The sequence below is a fragment of the Molothrus ater genome, chromosome 5 (assembly GCF_012460135.2).
Source record: "Molothrus ater isolate BHLD 08-10-18 breed brown headed cowbird chromosome 5, BPBGC_Mater_1.1, whole genome shotgun sequence".
Classification (NCBI taxonomy): Eukaryota; Metazoa; Chordata; class Aves; order Passeriformes; family Icteridae; genus Molothrus; species Molothrus ater.
In genome coordinates this window covers 58667804-58686151 of record NC_050482.2, presented here as the reverse complement: position 1 = coordinate 58686151, position 18348 = coordinate 58667804, and the positions used below count along the sequence as shown (strand labels likewise).

At 41.3% G+C, this 18348-nt stretch overlaps 1 protein-coding gene across 1 annotated transcript in view; it reads left to right on the top strand.

Moving 5' to 3' along the window:
* Nucleotides 1–1700: 1700 nt before the first annotated feature.
* TRIM24 (tripartite motif containing 24) overlaps nucleotides 1701–18348 on the top strand; it is a 54511-nt gene continuing 37863 nt past the window's right edge. Inside the window, exon 1 of the mRNA XM_036405068.2 lies at nucleotides 1701–2114. Within this exon, the coding sequence (XP_036260961.1) occupies nucleotides 1718–2114 (397 nt within the window). The 5' untranslated portion in view covers nucleotides 1701–1717. The remainder of the gene's footprint in view (nucleotides 2115–18348) is intronic.

The window sequence follows — 18348 nt, the reverse complement described above, 5'->3', positions numbered from 1 at the left end:
TGCTCTGGGAATTTAGGCACAGACATCTGGAATATTCTGAGAGACATCTGGAATATTCTGAGGAGCTTGGACCTGGTTTATGGTTGATCTAGCAACCAACGTGGTAGATCTAGCTTTGTCTCTGCATACTTCATAGTAGCTCACAGAATCACAGAACAGTTTGGGTTGGAAGAGACCGTAACTATTATCTGCTTCCACCCCACCCTACCATGGGCAGGTCACCTTCCACTACACCAGGTTGCTCAAAGCCCTGTCCTGATAGATAACACAGAGAAGAGAAATTTTCAGTTCTCCTGAAGTTACTGGATAGAGCTTAAAGACAAACTAACAAAAAATGATAAAAGAATGTAAAAGTGTGCACACAGGATGATAAACATAGCTGGAACCAGTAGATAAACAGATAATGAGAATTATAGTGGCTTTTTGGGCCAAGTTATCTAAAAAGAAGCAACAGCGCATGCCCTAAGATAAATTCAAGGAAATGTCATCTGTAATATGGGGGGCACTTGGTGAGTACAACTACCAAAAACCCCTTCAGACAACCCTCTAGGGACATTAAAAGACTTTGAGTAGGAGGAAGCTGCATGCAAACCAGTTCTACGAAAAGTGATGTTTATGTATCAGCCAGAAGTACACTGTAATCAATATGTGTATGATCATGATGGAATAAATACCTTGTTCTACCTTCTGGACACGCATCAGATAAACAGAGATATACTTCTGATGTGTCCAGCACTGTAATAAAGAATGCCTGCTGTCTGATACTCAAAATTGTGTTAGAAAGTTTTGTTGTCTGATTTCAGTATCGGTCCAACATTGCCTTGAACACTTCCAGGGTTGGGGCAGCCGCAGTTCTCTGGGCAGCGTGCTCCAATGTCTCACCAGCACAATACTAAAGTTGTGTCAATAAAATGTTGTGTCTAAACAAGAATTGTTCTTTTCTGTTGTATCTTTTTAATTGTACCAGTCACCAGTTAGCTTCAGTCAGGTAACATGGCTGCATGTGGTAGTATTGCTGTGATCCGCCAAGCCAACAAAACTTACAGACTCTCACCTGCACACAGGGCAGGGAGAAGGGTGACCTCTTTTAAGCCCTGTCCAAGGGACAAAGACTTCTCACACAGTCACAGAACGGGTCAGGTTGGAAGGGACCACAGTGGGTCACCTGGCCCAAGCTCCCTTCTCAAGCATGGTCATTCTAGAGCACATGGCACAGGACTGTGTCCAGATGGTTCTTGAGCATCTCCAGTGAGGGAGATTCCACACCCTCTCTGGGCAACCTGCGCCAGAGCATGGCCACCCACACAGTAAAGTTTTTCCTCATATTCAAGAGGAACTTCCCGTCCTTCCTCTCACCCGGACAGAGCCAGGCAGGCACCCAGCTGGGCGGGAGCGGTCACCGGTACCGGGGAGAGGGCGGGGCTCCGCGGCGGCCGGGCCGGTTCCCGCGGGGCGGGCGGGGCAGCGCTCGCCTCACGTCGCGGGGGCGGGGGCGCGGTCCCGGCGGGGAGGGGCGGGGCACGGGCGGGGCGGGGCGCTGGGCGGGGCGGGCCGCGAGCGGCCGTTGGCGGCGCGGCGCGGCGGGGCAGCCGCTGCCGGGGCGGGCGCACGAACACCCGCGGGGTGGGGGCCGGTAGGCGGCGGCGGCGGCGCGGGCGGGAAGCGGCGGGGCTGCCCCGCCTCCCTTCGGCTCTCCGGCGGCGGCCGGCGTAGGACAATGGAAGAGGCGGCAGCGGCGTTAGCAGCTGCAGCAGCGGCGGCGGCAGGGGGGCCGTGCCCGGCGGACCGACCGGGGGCAGCGGCGGCGGCGGCGCTGAGCGGGGAGAACGAGGCCGAGAGCCGGCAGGGCCCGGCGGAGCGCGACGGGGACGCGGCCCCGCTCAACCTGTTGGACACTTGCGGCGTGTGCGGGCAGCCTATCCAGAGCCGGCGGCCCAAGCTGCTGCCCTGCCTGCACTCGGTGTGCCAGCGCTGCCTGCCGCAGCCGGACCGGTACCTCATGCTGCCCCCCGTCCTGACCTCCGCGGCCGCCGCCGCCCTCAAGGAGCCGCCGCCGGCGGCGCCTCCCTCCTCGCCCGTCTCTTCGCAAGCCTCACCGCTGCACTGCACGCCCAGTAAGTGCCCTTTCTTGCCCGTACCCCCTTTGCCCCTGCCTGGGGGTGCTGCCCCCTCCAACGCCGAGGCCCCGTTTGAGGGCACGGGGAGCTGTCGGGACCGGGTGCCGTGGGCGGGTGCGGGTGCCCGGCCGCGGAGCTGCCGGGGCACGGAGCTGTCGGGACGGGAGCTGCTCGCCAGCGCCAAGGCTGGCGGCCGGGTTGTGCTTCGGCTTGGTTTGTTTTAATCGTTATTTTTTTTAAATTTCCCACCTCGGAGGGAGGCAGAACTACTGTGCTTTCCCAGGACCTCTGTGTGCGGGTGGAGAGGGGCGGTGAGAGCCGGCCTGCCGCTCCGGGCCGCGGGTGCGGGGCCGGGCAGCCGCTATCGGGGGAGCCGGGAGGCTTTGGCCGCTGGCCGGCGGAAAAGCTGAACGCGGGCTGATAGCAAGGCTCGAAAACGTAGCGAGAGCACAGACTCTTTATGAGCGGTGTTTGGAGTGCGGCCGGAGGGGAGTCCTGCAGGTGTCATCCGCCGCGCCTGGGCGGGGACCGGGGCGGCCCAGCAATAATAACACTTGTCCGGGCCATGGGCAGCCTGCATGGCTCTGCTGATGCGTTCATGCACCACTTACTCGCTAATTACCGCGCCGAAGGAAGAATGCCGCGAGGAAGTTCTGTTAAGCTCATGTACTGACACAATAGCCTCTGTCAATGTGTTTGAAAAGTACATGTCGCTGTAGAAGGTGTGGAATAAACGCCTTCCGCTCGAAACTACTTTCCTAATGTTTTTGGGTTTTTTTTCCCCCTAACCCTCTTAGGCTAGATCTAATGGATCACTTGGTTTTGTTAAAGGCAGTTTCGTCTGAGAAAAAAGTGCGAACAAACATCCTGTAGTGGTAACTGGTTAAGGTCTTGGTAAAACTCGTATAGGAAAGAGGAAGTGTGATGGAAATTGAGCTAATCCATAGGTATTAGTGGAGGTTGTACTTGCTGGAATGTGTAGCGGGGGCTCAAGTGAAAAGTAGTAGCTCCAGGTTGACGTTTTTAAGTCCTTTAAGTGGACTTATTAAGCTTGACCATCCTGCCAGAGTTCTGACCAAAGATTACCATTTAATTATATAAAGTGTTTGCAGCAATTCGTAAAGGAGGCACCCCTCTTCAGAGAGAGAAATATTTGGAACAGCTAGAGATTTGCTTCAGAATATCTGAGAAACTCCCAAGTATGTTAACAGGATGTGCTGAACTCTTCATCTATGTGAATGTCTGTGCTAGTATATTCATTCAGTCTTTAATTGTAGCATGTAAAGTCTGTCGTAGTCAGAGTGCCTAATCAAAAGTTACAGAGTGGGAAAATCTGTAGGACCCAAAGCTTATATACTTAAGCTTGATTGATTCAGGACGTGTTATTGCTCATACATCTATGAGTAGAAAAGGGAAATTCTGCATGGGAGGAACAGAAAAACACAGACTCTGGAGTATGGTGAGATACTTGGAAATAGGAAAGAGGGCATAGATACAAGCTCAGGAATTTACAAGGTAGTTAAGAGGCAATACCATCATTGTCTTCTGAGATAAGAAGTCATGAACAGTATAGGTCCATTCCCAGATGTTCTATATAAAAATAGCAGAAACAGGGATCTGTAGCTGAATGAGAAATGAGGTGCATCATAACAATTAAAAGATTAGTGCTGTTCAAACATCTGCCCGATAATGAATCACAGCAACAGTAAGCTTGTAGCTCTGTTCCCTCCTTTTGATTGTGAGTTGGTTCTGTATGAATGATTTCACAGTACATACTCCTTCTCATTCTGCAGATTTGCAGATATACTGTATTTTTGGTGACAATTATTTTTACCCTCTTGACTTTTCTCCCAAGCTACTTTCATGCTTCCATACTAGAGTTCATTGTCCAGTTGGAAGAAGAAACTCACACTCACCTGGAGGCATTTTTTATATCTTTACTTGTCGCGTGTTTGCCCTGGTTAAAATGACAGGGACTGTATAGTAGCTAGCTATGGCCAAACTTGGTGAAGTGCATTGTCTACTTTGTTTTCCAACTGGTACAACAAAACCTGTGAATTTGAAGTTAGGATTGGGAAAATACCCACCTGTTATCATCCAAAACTGATTATATAGAGGAAATTTGTTACAACTAGAGGAGTTCTTAAATTCTCACAAGGAAGAAGGACCAAAGTGGTGCAAATCTGTCTCTTCTGGTAATATATTGTGCAAAATGCTTAGGAGGAATGACATGAAGAAATGAACGGAAGAGTATAATCTTAGAAAGCTGGATAACAAATGACTCTTCTGATGTAAATTATGAAATTACTGTGACTAAACTGAAGAAATAAGCATCAAGGAAGCTGTTTGTGCTGGAAGGAATGTCCTAAGTAAGGAACACAATAGAATTGCAAATTTTGAAAATGTCCTGAGAGATAAGCAGACCTATGCTGCTTGCACCTAAGCAGACCTATGCACCTATGCTGAGCACTTGAGTTGCACAAAAAGAAGCCTGAAGAAAGATTGGTACAATTGAGTCTGTCTTGAGCAAAACAGAGGATGTAATTTGAAAAGTGCTTCACCAAACCAGCCTTGTGTGTTGTATGGATACTGAAATTAGCTGAGAAACAGGCAGCTGAAGAGGTTGAGCTTCAAGTATAATCTGGAGAGACTTTTTGTCTCCATCGAACTGTTTCCAAAAAGAAACATTTGTTCACTTTACTGGAATAAAGTGTGCCTTGAACTTCCAGCATACAGACGAGTTTATTTGTTGGCTCTCTTTCTGTGAAGATTCTAACAACTAATTAAGGAGCTGTGAAAGAAAAGACTTCAAGCTTAAAGTGAATTAAGAGTTCTGGAGTTGCTCACTTGAATACAAGATTCAGTATGGATGACAGCAGACGCGTGGCACGACATACAGAGGAGTTTCATGTGAGAAATGTTAACTATTATTCCTCTTGCAAAGGCAAACTAGTGGAGAGGCCAGTTGGCATGGATATATTCTATACTGCCACATGCACTCAGTTTTGAAGTAGAATAACTTCTATAGAAAAGAAAACTTGGAGTTTCTGATTTCTCTGCCATTCCTGAAGTTGGAGGTGTTGAAGAATCATCAGTGTGTCAGACACCAGTGGTTTTAGCACTGGAGAGTTCACTGCTTTCTGAATGTTCAGTGGTAGTTTATTTGCTATAGGTGATAATTTTGGTGTTGCACTGCCAAAAAATTGGTTGTCAGACAGAACATTATGGACTGCAGGGAGTGCTGCAAAGAGCAGTTCTGTAAAAGTGACACTGGCTTGTGAGCAAGTATCTACAGCCACCTCTACTAACTATTTGGCTGAGTGCATATGGGTTTTCTTTTTGTTCCTCGAATGGCCATTCTTTACTGTCCAGTTGTGTGAGTTACAACTGGAGCATACACAAAAAGTGCTCCTATTAGAAGTCTGCCATTTGCCCAGATTTTGTCTGGGCTGCACTTCAATTAGCAAGCAGTGGCCTGTACGTAAAGGGTAGTGTTTGTAACATGCAGACCCTCATAGTACTGGGTCATTCTGGAATTTTGGAATGTGAAATAGGTACATGAAAGCTGCGAAGTTAGAGATTGAAATTCTATCCCTTCTCAAAACTTTTAAAGTTGCAAGTAGCCTTGTTTGTTCTTTGTCATTAATCTGTACATGAAATAGTCTTGGAACTGGTGTGGGGGAAATACTTGTGAATGGAAATGGAATGGAATGGCATGGCAAAGTTTTATGCAACTATCATCATGAAATTTTACTAATGTCAATGCCAAAATAGTAGAGGGAAACTTTTTTTTTGTGACTAGTCTGTAGCAAACCTGCTAGCAAACAAATTTATATGAAGCTGTTAGAACCATATAGTATTTGGACAATCCATTATCTAAATTCTTGGGGAGTATCTGGACTAACATTTTAAATATATTCAATACATGCTGTTAAATAAGGAGTAAATACTTCAGAGTTACTAAACAAGGTTTCAGAGGTGTTCATGTTTCAGGTTGTTACTTCCCAGAAATATTTACTTGGCAATACAGTTTGAAATTCTCTAATGATGCTATGAAGACCTTACCCTTGACATCCCCCCAGATATGTGGACGGCATCTGCTTGTTTATGAAGTCCCACAGGCAGTCCTTTTACAGATAGGTTCAAATGCTTTCAGCTTCTCATCTGATCTTTACATCTGGACTTTCTGGTGTTATCACTTCATTTGACCTTGAAAATACAGCTTTTGACATGAACTTAAATTTTGTTACTTGTTTCTTTAGTTACTTCACTCCTTTAGCTGGATAGTTATTGGGATTCTTCTTAGTTAGTTTGAAGGATATAATAACTTCATTTGAGGTTCTTGTGGTGAAGTTCAATTTTTCTTCCATGTCTTGGTAGTCTAAGAAGACTTAAGATTCTTTTTCTAAATCTGCTGCTACAAATTATTATTTCCATTTTGTCCTTGATATTGCCACTTACTCTAAGTGGATTCTCTCCATCTTTGCCATTACAAAGAGCCCATATTTTGTTTGTGTACATTCACACTTTCACAAGCATGGTTGCATCCTTTTCACAAGGATCATCTTGTTTCTGCTGTGGTGCATCAAGAGATGAATTGTTTAATCTCCAACATAAGGAGATTTGGGAGTGCTAATATTTGGAAGTAGTGTATGTTATAGGAATATGTATAGGAAAGACATGTCTAGTGTTCATTCTGTTTTGGATTTGTGCTTACTTTGATTTGAAAATTCCCAGAGCCCCAGATATTGCATATGTGAAATGAATTTAGCATTGTTACAGGTGAAATACAATATTATTGTTTTGATAGCCTGTAATAGACGAATCTTTTGGTTAAAAAAACCTAGTAAAAGCTGAAAATATTAATATAAATATTAATGAATAGAGAAAGTTCTTATTTTTCTAGTTATAATATAATACCCTTCTTTTAGAGAAAAGTATGCTCTCGAGATATATACCATGGGATATGATACTTACTGTACAAGTGTAATTTGAAGTAGGGATATATTTGCCAAAAGTTACTGCTTTCTCTTCTACCAGGAATTCCATAAAAATCTGGAGGCATGCCTATACAGCCTTTATTGAGGCAGGCAACTGCATGTTGTGGAAATTAGCTTGAATCATGCTTGCTCTGATATATGATTAATGTAAGTATGTAGTAGATGTTTATTGTTTTATGTATGCAGAGTAGTATTTCTAGGGTAGTTTGGATGCATTTATGTTCTTGCTTCTTTCACCCATAGAAAGTGGGAGATTAAAAAGCTGAAGCCATCAGGAACATCAGATGAGTGGTAAAACAACTGCAGTTACCAAGCTTGTTCCAGTTGGAAGCCTTAGAGAAATTAGGCTGTACAAGTTATCAAAATAGGTGTATCATTGTGTGAAACTTCTTTTCAGACAAAGATTTCTATCCTCAGAGGCCAACCTAGCTCTGTTTCAATACAAAAGCAGCTAATTATGTCTCTGGTAAGCAACTAGTTTTAGCAGTGGAAAGGAATTCTAAATCATAAGGTGAAAGGATCATAAGGAAAGCAAATATATACTAATGTATTAAAAATTCTCAGGTGTGTCTAACTGAAAATGTATTGGGTTGCTTTAATGCTTATAGTAGAGATATCTCTTAAGAAAATATCTTGTCTGAAGAGCAAGGGAAAATAGTGGTGCATATGTTCATGAAGAGGCAAGTGGAAGAATGTTTTTGTGGGCGAGCTTATTCCTGGGAAAAGTGTTCTGAAGAACTACTCAGTTATGCAGCAGGTCTGCTGAATTCCATGAGTGCTACAAAGTGACCACATTCTCTCAACTTCACCCAGTTTGTTAAATCTGAGAAAGACATTTTGATGAAACTTGATTCTGAATGCAGTATTGTTAAAGAAACTTGTCTTTTGTACAGGTAAGTCTTTATGCCAGCATTGTGTGTGTTTGCTGAGGTGCTGTAGGAGGAATTTCCATATTATTTAATGGAATTTCCCAGTAACAGTAAACTTGCAAAGCTGGTATTTTGCCTGTTGCATCTAATCTAAGAACAAGCTAGGGGAAAACCAAAAGGAACTTAGGTGAATTCTAAATAGGACTGTATTTCAGGATGAGTAACTGACTAGATGAAAAAATCCATTATTTCTGAAATTGGAAATTTAGGCTTTTAAAACGTTTTTGCAGTAAAATTATATACTTTACTACAGTAGTACAGTGGTTTGACCTTGGATGGATGCCAGATGCCCACCAATTTGGCAGATTTAAAGGACACAGAAAAAATGGTTTCATAAAAAATTCTGGTGATGCTTTTAAAATTTACCTCAGCAATTAGGTAGCTATGGAGTTGTATATGCTTAAAATAGGTGCTTGCAGTTCAAATGTGCTTTGAAGGCATCAGTGCCATAGTTGAACTGACCAAATCTATTTTTTACCTGCTGGCCAGAGAGTATGTGTAAAACTCTTCCTTTGCCATCAAAGAAAGCATGAAACAGTTGTGTAAAGTAAGTAAGAAAATGACACAATTTTTTACCAGGAAACAGTCTTGTAAAACCAGCTATGAAACTGAAGGTTGAGCCAAGGAATGTCCCTAATTACTTGATACTGTGTCTCCAGTGATTCAAGTAAATGCTTATTTGAAGCTTTTATGTGGGACAAAATTGTGTATTACCTTACATACATTACTAACATGATAGAGGACTGATGTGAAACAAGGTTTCTAGTTATTTTTGGAGTTTATCAGTGGGCTATGGGAAAAAGATGACAGTAAGCAAGGCTCAGCTCTTTGAACTGCACTCATGGGTTTTGAGGGCCCTTGGATTTGGGTCATGGAGACATCCTCATTTCAAAAAAGAAATATGTAACTCTGGTGCTAAATCCTCTGTAAATGGGAGTACATGGACAGGGGAGCGAAGCCATTTGCCTTCTGAATGCAGAAAGACTGATTAATAACTAAGTTGCCACAGGCAACTTTCTATTAAAATGGAGAGTTTCCCTTTCAACTGTAGTCCCTCAAGTGAATATAGTTTGAATTTGAATAAAACAAGACTGTAGTGCAAATACCCTTTGAACTAAAATGATTGCCTAATTTGAAAAGTGACTGTATAATTTTCCCAGTGAGCTAACACATCTGTCTGGACTGTGCTCATAAAAAAGAAACAGGGCTATTTTAACATACATGCTGACTTGGAAACCCCCCTGTATTTTCTAGGATGCCTACATGAGGTCAGAAAGCATTTACTAAAACTTACTTGATTGGCTTCATATGTTTCTAGGCATGTGCTCCAGAGTCTGAGCATGGTCAAGGATGTGTGGAGCTGAAGTTTGCTGAACTAATGCTCTAATCCAGCTCTCACACAAGTTCATGTTGTGAACCTGCCACATCAGGGTACTTGTAACACCGATGCTCTTAGGGGAGGGAATGCTGGCAGCTGCACAGGGAATCAGTAGGTGGAAAGACAGAGGGAGAGAGCTGCAGCACTGCTGGGACTGGAGAATGAGACATTTTAAAGTAGGAGCAAGGTTCTAATTTTAAATGCAAGGTGCAGTGCCTTGACAAAACAGCCCAGCACCAACAAGTCTGTTACTAGAAATAAGCAGTATGCAAAATTGTCCTGAACAGCAGAAGTGTGAATTGAAACACATATTTTTTTTCCTATCATGGACTTTGCTTTAAAATGAATAAAGTAGTTGCTGAAGTAATGTAGGAGTGTCAATTACATGCCCTTCTCACCGGTTGGTTTAAGAAGGGGTAGCAGCTTTGAATCTTCTTTGCCTTTGGAAAAACTTTGATGATTTGTAACTATCGTTTCAAGAGTTTTCAAGTAAAAGTTGGAATTCATAGCATTGCCCAGCTGACAGTAGAACAGAAAACCATTTTAGTCTGAGGATAGTAGAACAGAACAGCACAGCCTTGCAGGAATAGGTAAAGGATGTAACTTAGGCAAACAGAAGTCATGCAAAAGGCAAGTAGGATGCCAGCTCAGCTCTGCAAGGCTGACAAAGCAGAAGTTACAGAAAAAAATGATACTGTGCTTACTCAAAAGTGGGGGTCTGTGGCTGCATTTCTCTTCACAGAGAAAAGCAAGGCACGACTTCCCAAGGATATCTCTGGGATTCACATGCTCAGCCATGGCTGCGAACTCCGGCCAGCCCAGGCTATAGCCAACATTGGATTCACCACTTAGAGTAAAAACAGGGCAACCCTGACAAAGGGGAGAAAATGATGAGGAGGACTCCATGGATATCAGAAGGCTAATTAATTACTTTATTATACTATATTATTGTGTACTATACTACACTACGTCTAAACTGAAACTGCACAAGCACTCAACTCAACTGCATGGAATCTCATGACTGTCAGCCAACAGTCCTGACACACATGTACACTCACACACACGTGGATTCAATTGGTCAATGAATCAAAACACTCACACCAGAATCCCATCAAGCAAATTCCTTCAGGTAAATAATCTTCCTCAATGCATTCCACTTGTTCCAAAACACAGGAGCAGTAAATGAGATAAGAGTTGTTTTTTCTTTCTCTGAGGTTCAGAGAATGTGAATCCCAGAAATATCCTTTGGAAGTTGTGCCTTGCTTTTCTCTGTGAAGAGAAATGTGGCTACAGGGGTCAAGGAACAGTCACTTCAAAAGGACACTGGACATTGAGGGCCACTGAAAAAGACCCCCAAAGAGCCCTGTAAGGACTCCCAGTGAGGGGTGGGACTGTGTCAAATAAAGTAATACGTATACATGAAGTAAGGGGGGATAAGTAATGAATATGCCATCAGTGTGTATGATAAAAACCTGTTTGCTCAGGGAACTTGATTAGAGGAAGGATCCTCCAAGGGACCAGCGCACTGTAGTAGAGTGCTGCTTTGTAATACTTAAAACTTGTTAGATAGTTTCTGTGTGTCTGGTTTCAGTATCAGCCCCAAAGTGATAAATTAGGGTAGCAGGCAACTCATCAGTTGGATACTGAGATAAAGACAATCTGTTTAGCAGACAAGCTGTGTTTAAAGAATGTAGAGCTGTATAATGATGGGTAGTGTCCCATAGCAGGACCTCAGAAATGGCTAAGTGTCTGGGAACTTTGAAACCCTGGGGGTATCATGTCTGGATTATATTTATCTCTTTTGTGTGTTTACAGATTCCTACCTTTTCTTGCTTAAGCAGTTGGTTTTCAGCACTCAATAGTTCTGTTCCTTATTTGCTTTTGTCTCGTTTAGGGGCCTTTCACACATTAGCAGCTATTGTTCTCACTTGTTCTAGCTAATGGACTGGTTGTTGAGCTTACTAACTACAGACTACTTGGCCTTCAATAGTTCAGTTTTATCTTCCCTGTGGGAGTAGGGAGAAGGGACTGTGAGGGTATAACCCACTGGTTAGCATATATGGGAAATCACTAAACTTAGAGTACTTAGATTGTTTAGTTAATCAACTGTTAAAGGAACGTTAGAACTTCTAAAGGAGATAAAGTTTTCTTCAGTCCCTTCTCTATGCAAGAAACTCAAACGTGGTTTCAGAGCTCATGTGTTAAATGTTGTCTGAGTAAGTATTACCTCAAAACAGGCACATGGAATTCTTTACTTGGTTAAACATAGGTGGTGTTCAGATAGAGCTGCTAGCATCTCTTGACTCCCATACAGATAAACTTTCTTCAAATATTGCACTCCAAGTTGTTAAATAGAATGTTTATTTTCTGCTTCATTGCAAAGGCAGAGTCCAGTCTTGTGAAAGAGTGTTCAGAAGTTTCTGGAATGGAACATGTGGGAGGACCTGTGGTCTTCCCTCATCTAGCAGTGAATTTTAAACAAAAAATGAAAGAAAATACTCTTATGTTTGTCATAACTCCTATCTGTACCAAAACAATGACTTGCAAGTATTGCTTTTATCACTCAGTAAACAAGTATTTGATATATAGAGTGTTGGCACAGGCACCTTCAGTAAAATTGTGTGCATCTTGATGGATTGTGCAGGGAGACAGTACTCTTGCTTTTTGCTTTTCAGAAATGGCCTTATAGTTAGAAGCAAAGCCATGATTTGTGGTAGTAGCTCATGTGTCTTCTAGATTATTATCACAGCCATTGACACTCAACAGGGCCAAAGAGCTCTCCTCAAAATAATGATTTTAGAAGCTGGTTTGGCAAAATGAAGATGACTTTGTTTATGGGTATCCCAAATGGATTCAGCTGACGGTCCTCTTTGCTGCATTCCACCCTTTGTGCAAGAGCTGAATGTAGTCTGGATTCTTTAAGAAACTAAATGCTAATCTCACATCTTTTAAAAGTCCATTTAGCAACAGCATTATTGTATTGTGTTCCAGTCTGATTGTTTGTATTGTGTGGGCTTTTTTCCTTTTCCCTGCTCCCAGTTCCATTGAGATGAGGTCAGATTTAAAATGGTTCTTTGGCTGCCTTTTTGACTGATCTAAATTTTTGAGACTATGGTGTAGGTGTTGTAAGATGCAGGATGTTTGGCTTCAAACTTCTGCCAGAATTACTGTTGTTCTGGCTTAAAGTTGTGGCTGGTTGGTTTTGTTTTTCATTTCTCATTATGCCAGATAAGTAGATAAGGAACCACAATGCCATGCTGGAACCCTTGTGATTATTCCTTAAAAATAAAGAAGGAATAGAAGTACCATTCTAGTTCATTCTCAAGCATTATCAGTCCTTTGAGGCAGTATGGTGCAAGAAGGTGGAAAGAGATTGAGTGAAGAACAGAAGGTATATAAATGGCACTTATGAAGACCAGTTTTGGTAGAAGATGAATTTTCTTAAGCTTTGTTCTTTGTGCCAAGTGCCATGCTGGGAGAGCTCCTTTGAATGAGTTGTTCTTTAGTTCTGAGAAAATGGAGGAAACCATAGGAATACTAGATTTCCTCAGTGGATGTAGATATCCATTCACATCAGCCAACAGGCTCTGGCTCATGGTTCAGTTACCTAGTGCAGATACAGCAACAGGAGATACACCGCGGGAACATAAGCAGTATCACTGCTGGCTCTGTAACCTGCTGTTTTCTGAAAGCTGTAGGGTAGCTGTTAGAAATCCCTGTTGTTCTTATTTGACCAATTAGTTCATCTCTTCAACCCAGAAGGAATATGTTTTATTAGTTACATTCAGTAATTTCCGTATTGATGTAGTGTCAGAGGAGATGATAACACTGCTTCTTAATTACTGCTGCTTCTTGCATGCTGCATAGCCATGTGTGAATCCCACAATGCTTATATTGCTCCAGCTTGGTACTCTTAAAGCTATGTGGAGCTGGGAGAAGCTGGGCACCTTGCTTTTTGAACCCTTACAATGGTGCTGTGGCATACTGGGCACATGTAAGAGAAGAATATAAAGTGAGCTGGCTCTTTATTCCTGGCCATCTACACCCAAAAGTGCAATCCCTGTAAGTTGCAGTATACTTGGAGGATATTCTCCTCTTTTAATGACTGGTTTTAGAATATCAGAGGAATTCATGCAATTGAAGTGGATGCCCAGTAGTGGATAAGAATACTACTATAGTTACTGGAAAGAAGTGGATGTTTTTAAGGTGTAATTCATCTGACCAAGTGAAAACATCTGCTTTAACAAGGAGACCACTCATGACCTGTTACCTATGTCTGCAATGAAGGGAACTTCATTTAACGTTTAGATGAATCCTGCTGAAGGTACTAAAACTTGGCAACACTGCAAAGAAACTTTATCCATTTTTCAGGTGTAAAATTCTATTCTGTGGAATAGAATAAATAATATAGCATAATAAATCAGTATTAGTTTTGTGCTGCCATTAAGAGTTGCTTTTTCATAGATGCAAAAATCCTGCCTGCAGACAAGCTTTGTTGTTGAACAGCTTTTAAATATAACATGTAGTCAGAATAGGCTGGATTTGGGAGTCTTGGGTTATATTACTTAAATGCATTAAATGGCTTGGAGCTTTACTTTTTTATTCCATTAATAATGCCTTGCAGAGCACTCAAACTTATCTGATATAAACTGTAGGAAATAGGTATCTTTATTTTTTTCTCTTATTAGCATGGGAATTTTCATCAAATATTTTTTGTACTTTTCATTATCTCTGTCCCTGTCAACAGCAAGCTTTAAAAAAATAAATCTAGAAAATTTTAAAATACTGCCAGGTCAAAGTATTTGTTATAGAACAGATTTAATTGCAGCACAGATTCAAAATGTACCTTTAAAAATACTCTGAATTTATTGAGAAATACATAAATTCCTCTTTTTTGCTGTTGAGTATCTAAGTGTTGGCCAGTGTACTTGGATGATAAGTGTGCTGTTACTGTATTGTCGTTGAAGAATATATTGAAGAGACATTAATTAGTAAAAAAATCTCTTCTTAGTAACAATTAGCCCTTTTTTCCTCTCCACCCTCTCACCAAACAAAAGAACCTAAATAAAGGCAGAGCCCATTATTTTAAACCAACATATTATTTCTATGTAATTTTAAACATCCATTCCCTGCACAAATACTTTACAGATAAAGTTGATGGAATGTTCCATTACATTTTGCATCACTATAATCTGTGTTTTGAGATAGTTTGAAGGAAACATAACAAGAGATCTTGATGACTTCTGAACTCTGTCCTTGAGGAGAACCTCAAAATAAATATCCATGTAGCAGAATATGGACAGATGCCACGAACACTGCAGTTAACAAGTTGATGGCTCTGAATACGGACACTTGAAGATTTTAAACCAAGTTTTCCTTTGGAGCTACAGACTGCAGTTTGTTAGAGTGCAAAGATCTGTGTGCCTCAGTTGTGTTCTCCAGCAGGAACTTAAGATCACAGTATCAAAAATACATGGCATAGAATAGGCGGGTAAACTGAAAGTCAGCTGTCTGAACTAAAATATCTTCTGCCATTGCTGAATTTTTGGGATGCCTGTAATATTTTAAAAATGTCTGGTAAATGTACTGCACAATCCACAGGAACCCTATTTCCTTCTGGAATAGTAGCTGGAAGCCAGGCAGGATATTACCTTCAAATTAGGGATGTCTGTTTAGGCACCTGAATTGCTCCCCTGAGCCTAGTGGCGGGGAAAATGAGGGCCAAGAGGGTAGTTTGCCAAGTCTCTTAGGTAGTTTCCAGTTTCAGAGTGGTGAACACATTGAGAATGGAAGCAGACTGGTGAGGAACAGGTTGCAAGGATGCATCTGAGCACTTGAAGAAGAGAGGGAGTAGTATGAGCTAGTCAAAGGCCTTGAGTTGCATTATCACTCCTGTTTTGGATGACATTTATAGTGAAAAACTCTGACTAAAGCCTGTTACCTACTGTTGTTTCTACTACCTACTGTTGCTTCTAATTTGGTTCCCTTAATATGATCCAGATTCTTAGTAGTTATTTTTTGAGGCTTTTTTTTACCTTTACATCTGTTCAGTGTTGATGGGAATATTAAGGTAGCTGGGGCTAAATAGAAGAAGTGGGTGAAACCCTCAAGAGTGTCACATGTTGTTTCATCCTTTCAACAAAGAATTAAAAAGAACTAACTCTTCCAGTGCCTGAGAAGGGCTTGGTTCTCTGGGTTGGGACTGGCTCTTACTGTCCGAATTACACTCTGCTAACCCGCTATTTTTATAGCTAGGATTTCTGGGAATAGAGGCATTGTACTGCCACTGCTGAACTAACAGCTGGTGGTAGATGAGAACTCAAAAAGATGAAGGCCAGAGTATGAAATGTAGCGCTCCAAAGAAATGATTGTTAGCTGTGTTGTGCTGTAAGGCAGGGTTCATTTTCATACCAGAGATTCTGGCAACAAGTTTTTTTTATTCCAGTCATCTTTTTTTTTTTTTTAATCAATTATTACCTGTTAACATGCTGCTATTTATGGAGAAAGGTACTAATTTCCTTGTTCCAGAAACACATGGATACAATGGACTTGAGCACTGTTGGCAAGATCCAAGAGTATCTGCAAAATGGTATTTCAGTAAAATGTATAAATCCAAACAGTATTAAGCCCACTTTTAAAATGAAATACTTGGCTGCTCAGAGAAAACGATGCAAGAATATCCCAGAATCTTAAACATGCTTGCATGTTATATGTCTGAATTCATTACATATCATTTGGAAATACTTGATAATTTCGGGACTGGAAAGAATGTATTTTAATTTGGATGAAAGAAATGCTCATCACAGTCAGCAGTGACAATTGGCTTGTTGGCAGATTCTGCATCATGGTTTAAGCACGGTCATTGCAAGACAGTGAGAGTTTTTGTTCATCATCTTGGACTTAAACATTGTCCATCCCACAATAACAATGTTTCCTTTTGTTGGCACTGTGACACTTCTTATAATTGTGTTGAAGAAAATGCCTTGGACGGCTTTGGATGTGGATGTAAACTCTGCCACCAGAATTTCTTAAGGTATTCAGAAGTGGCTGGAGAGTCAATCCTTGCAAAATTTACAATTTTTGAAGTCTAATACATGCTATGTAAAATGTTTGAGGATTGGGCATATATAGCAAAAACAATGAACCATTTCACAGAGCAGCTGAAATATTTTAATTCAGCTCTGCAGTGCTTTCCAAGAAAGTCAATGTACTGCAGCATAAAAACTGGCCTGTAACACTCTTCCACAGGGGGGATTACAGCTAATAGTCTTTGTCTGGTTTTCATATATTTGCATTTTAAAGGATTTAAAATAATTTAAATTTACAATTAATTAATTATAATTTTAATAAACTTTTTGCTAGATTGGTGGTGGGTTGGAATGTTTATGTCTTGGTAGTAGGTGCCAATTTTCCCTTGAGATGTGCCTCTTATTGGTTTAACCTATCTCCCCTCTACTAGCAGCAGCAGGCTGTCACAACTAGATGGGAGCAGCTTTTTCTGGAACAAACTGGTTTGAAGAACTTGCCAATTTTGCAGCACCAGTAGTGGCTTAATGAGAAGCAAGAGGAAAGCAGTAATTATTTTAAAAATTGATTCAGACATTATTTCACAAGATACTGCCTCTCAAATTAAGTTTTCTAAGTGTTTGTTCTTAACTGGGAAACATGACCTGTGTAAATATAACCTTCTTACCCTCGAACCCATGCATTTTAATGAAAAGGCTTGCAAGTATTAATGGTATCTATAGAAAGAGCAAGAGGAGAAAAGAATCTGTAGCTCACAGTAAGAACACCCTAATTTTCTGTGTAGTTATGTTAAAAATCTTATAGCTGGTGCTGCCTTCAATCTCTGTCATACCTTTTATTAGTTTTAATTAGCATGTCCATGTTTTAAACATTTTAACTGGATGTGTAACTTGCTGCTAATATTTTTTTGTTCTGAAATCTGTATGGTTGGAATTTCAAGCAAAACATCTGTAAAACTGGGAAAGATTGCTGCACAAAACCCTAATTATTTATTCTGTAATGACTATGTCGTTGCAGGTAAAATTGCCAGTTGCTTCTGAGCACTCTATTTAATAAAGAGAGCTCTCTTTCAGAGAACTAGTGGGTTTTTTGACTGATTTAATCTGAAGAAAGGGAACTATTAAATCCTCATTTTTTTAGTAAAGCACTTTGCATCTACTAACAAAAATACCCTCTTGGATCTACAAATGATCATCCAGTGGCTTTATTAAATTGGCTCTGAAACTTGTTTGCAATAGTGAAGACGCAAATGAGTCAAAATTGGGGCAAAGCAGAGCAGTCTCCTCCTATTGTCTCGGGATGCTTCAGTGGTCTTGAATGTGCTTCCAGGAAATTGAGTTTGGAGTTGGAAATAATACTGTATAACCTATAAATCCATTCCACTGAATGGCATGAGATGCCCTTGTGGATGCAGTGTGTAACTTGTGAAGAAGCCTAAGAATGGGCCATGATTTTTCCTACCTAAAATGCAGTTTAGCATTCCTTTAAAGAGGTGCACGTGTTATGAGCCTGTATACAGTGAGGGGAAAACACTCTTCTCTCCTGGAACAGCCCCATTGAATCAATATTGCAGTCCTAATCCAGCTCAGTGCATGGCAGCACAAATCTTTTTTGTTGTCACAGGATAGAAATGAATGTGAGGCAACCAGCATTGCTACTCTTGTAGCATTGTGGTGTCCTGGCCTGGTTCAAGCAAAATCTGAATGTGACATTCCACAACTGCTTGGTTTTTCTAAGAATGCTGCTCAGAAGGGTGGAGGTCTTCTCTTTTACTCCTATGTAAGAGCCGCAAGGGCTTGATGCAGCTCCTTTTACAGCTGAAAAAACAATGCTCCTGATGCTAAGATCCAGCTATTGAGATGTGCCTCTGCCCAAATTAGGGGTCAAACAAGATCATA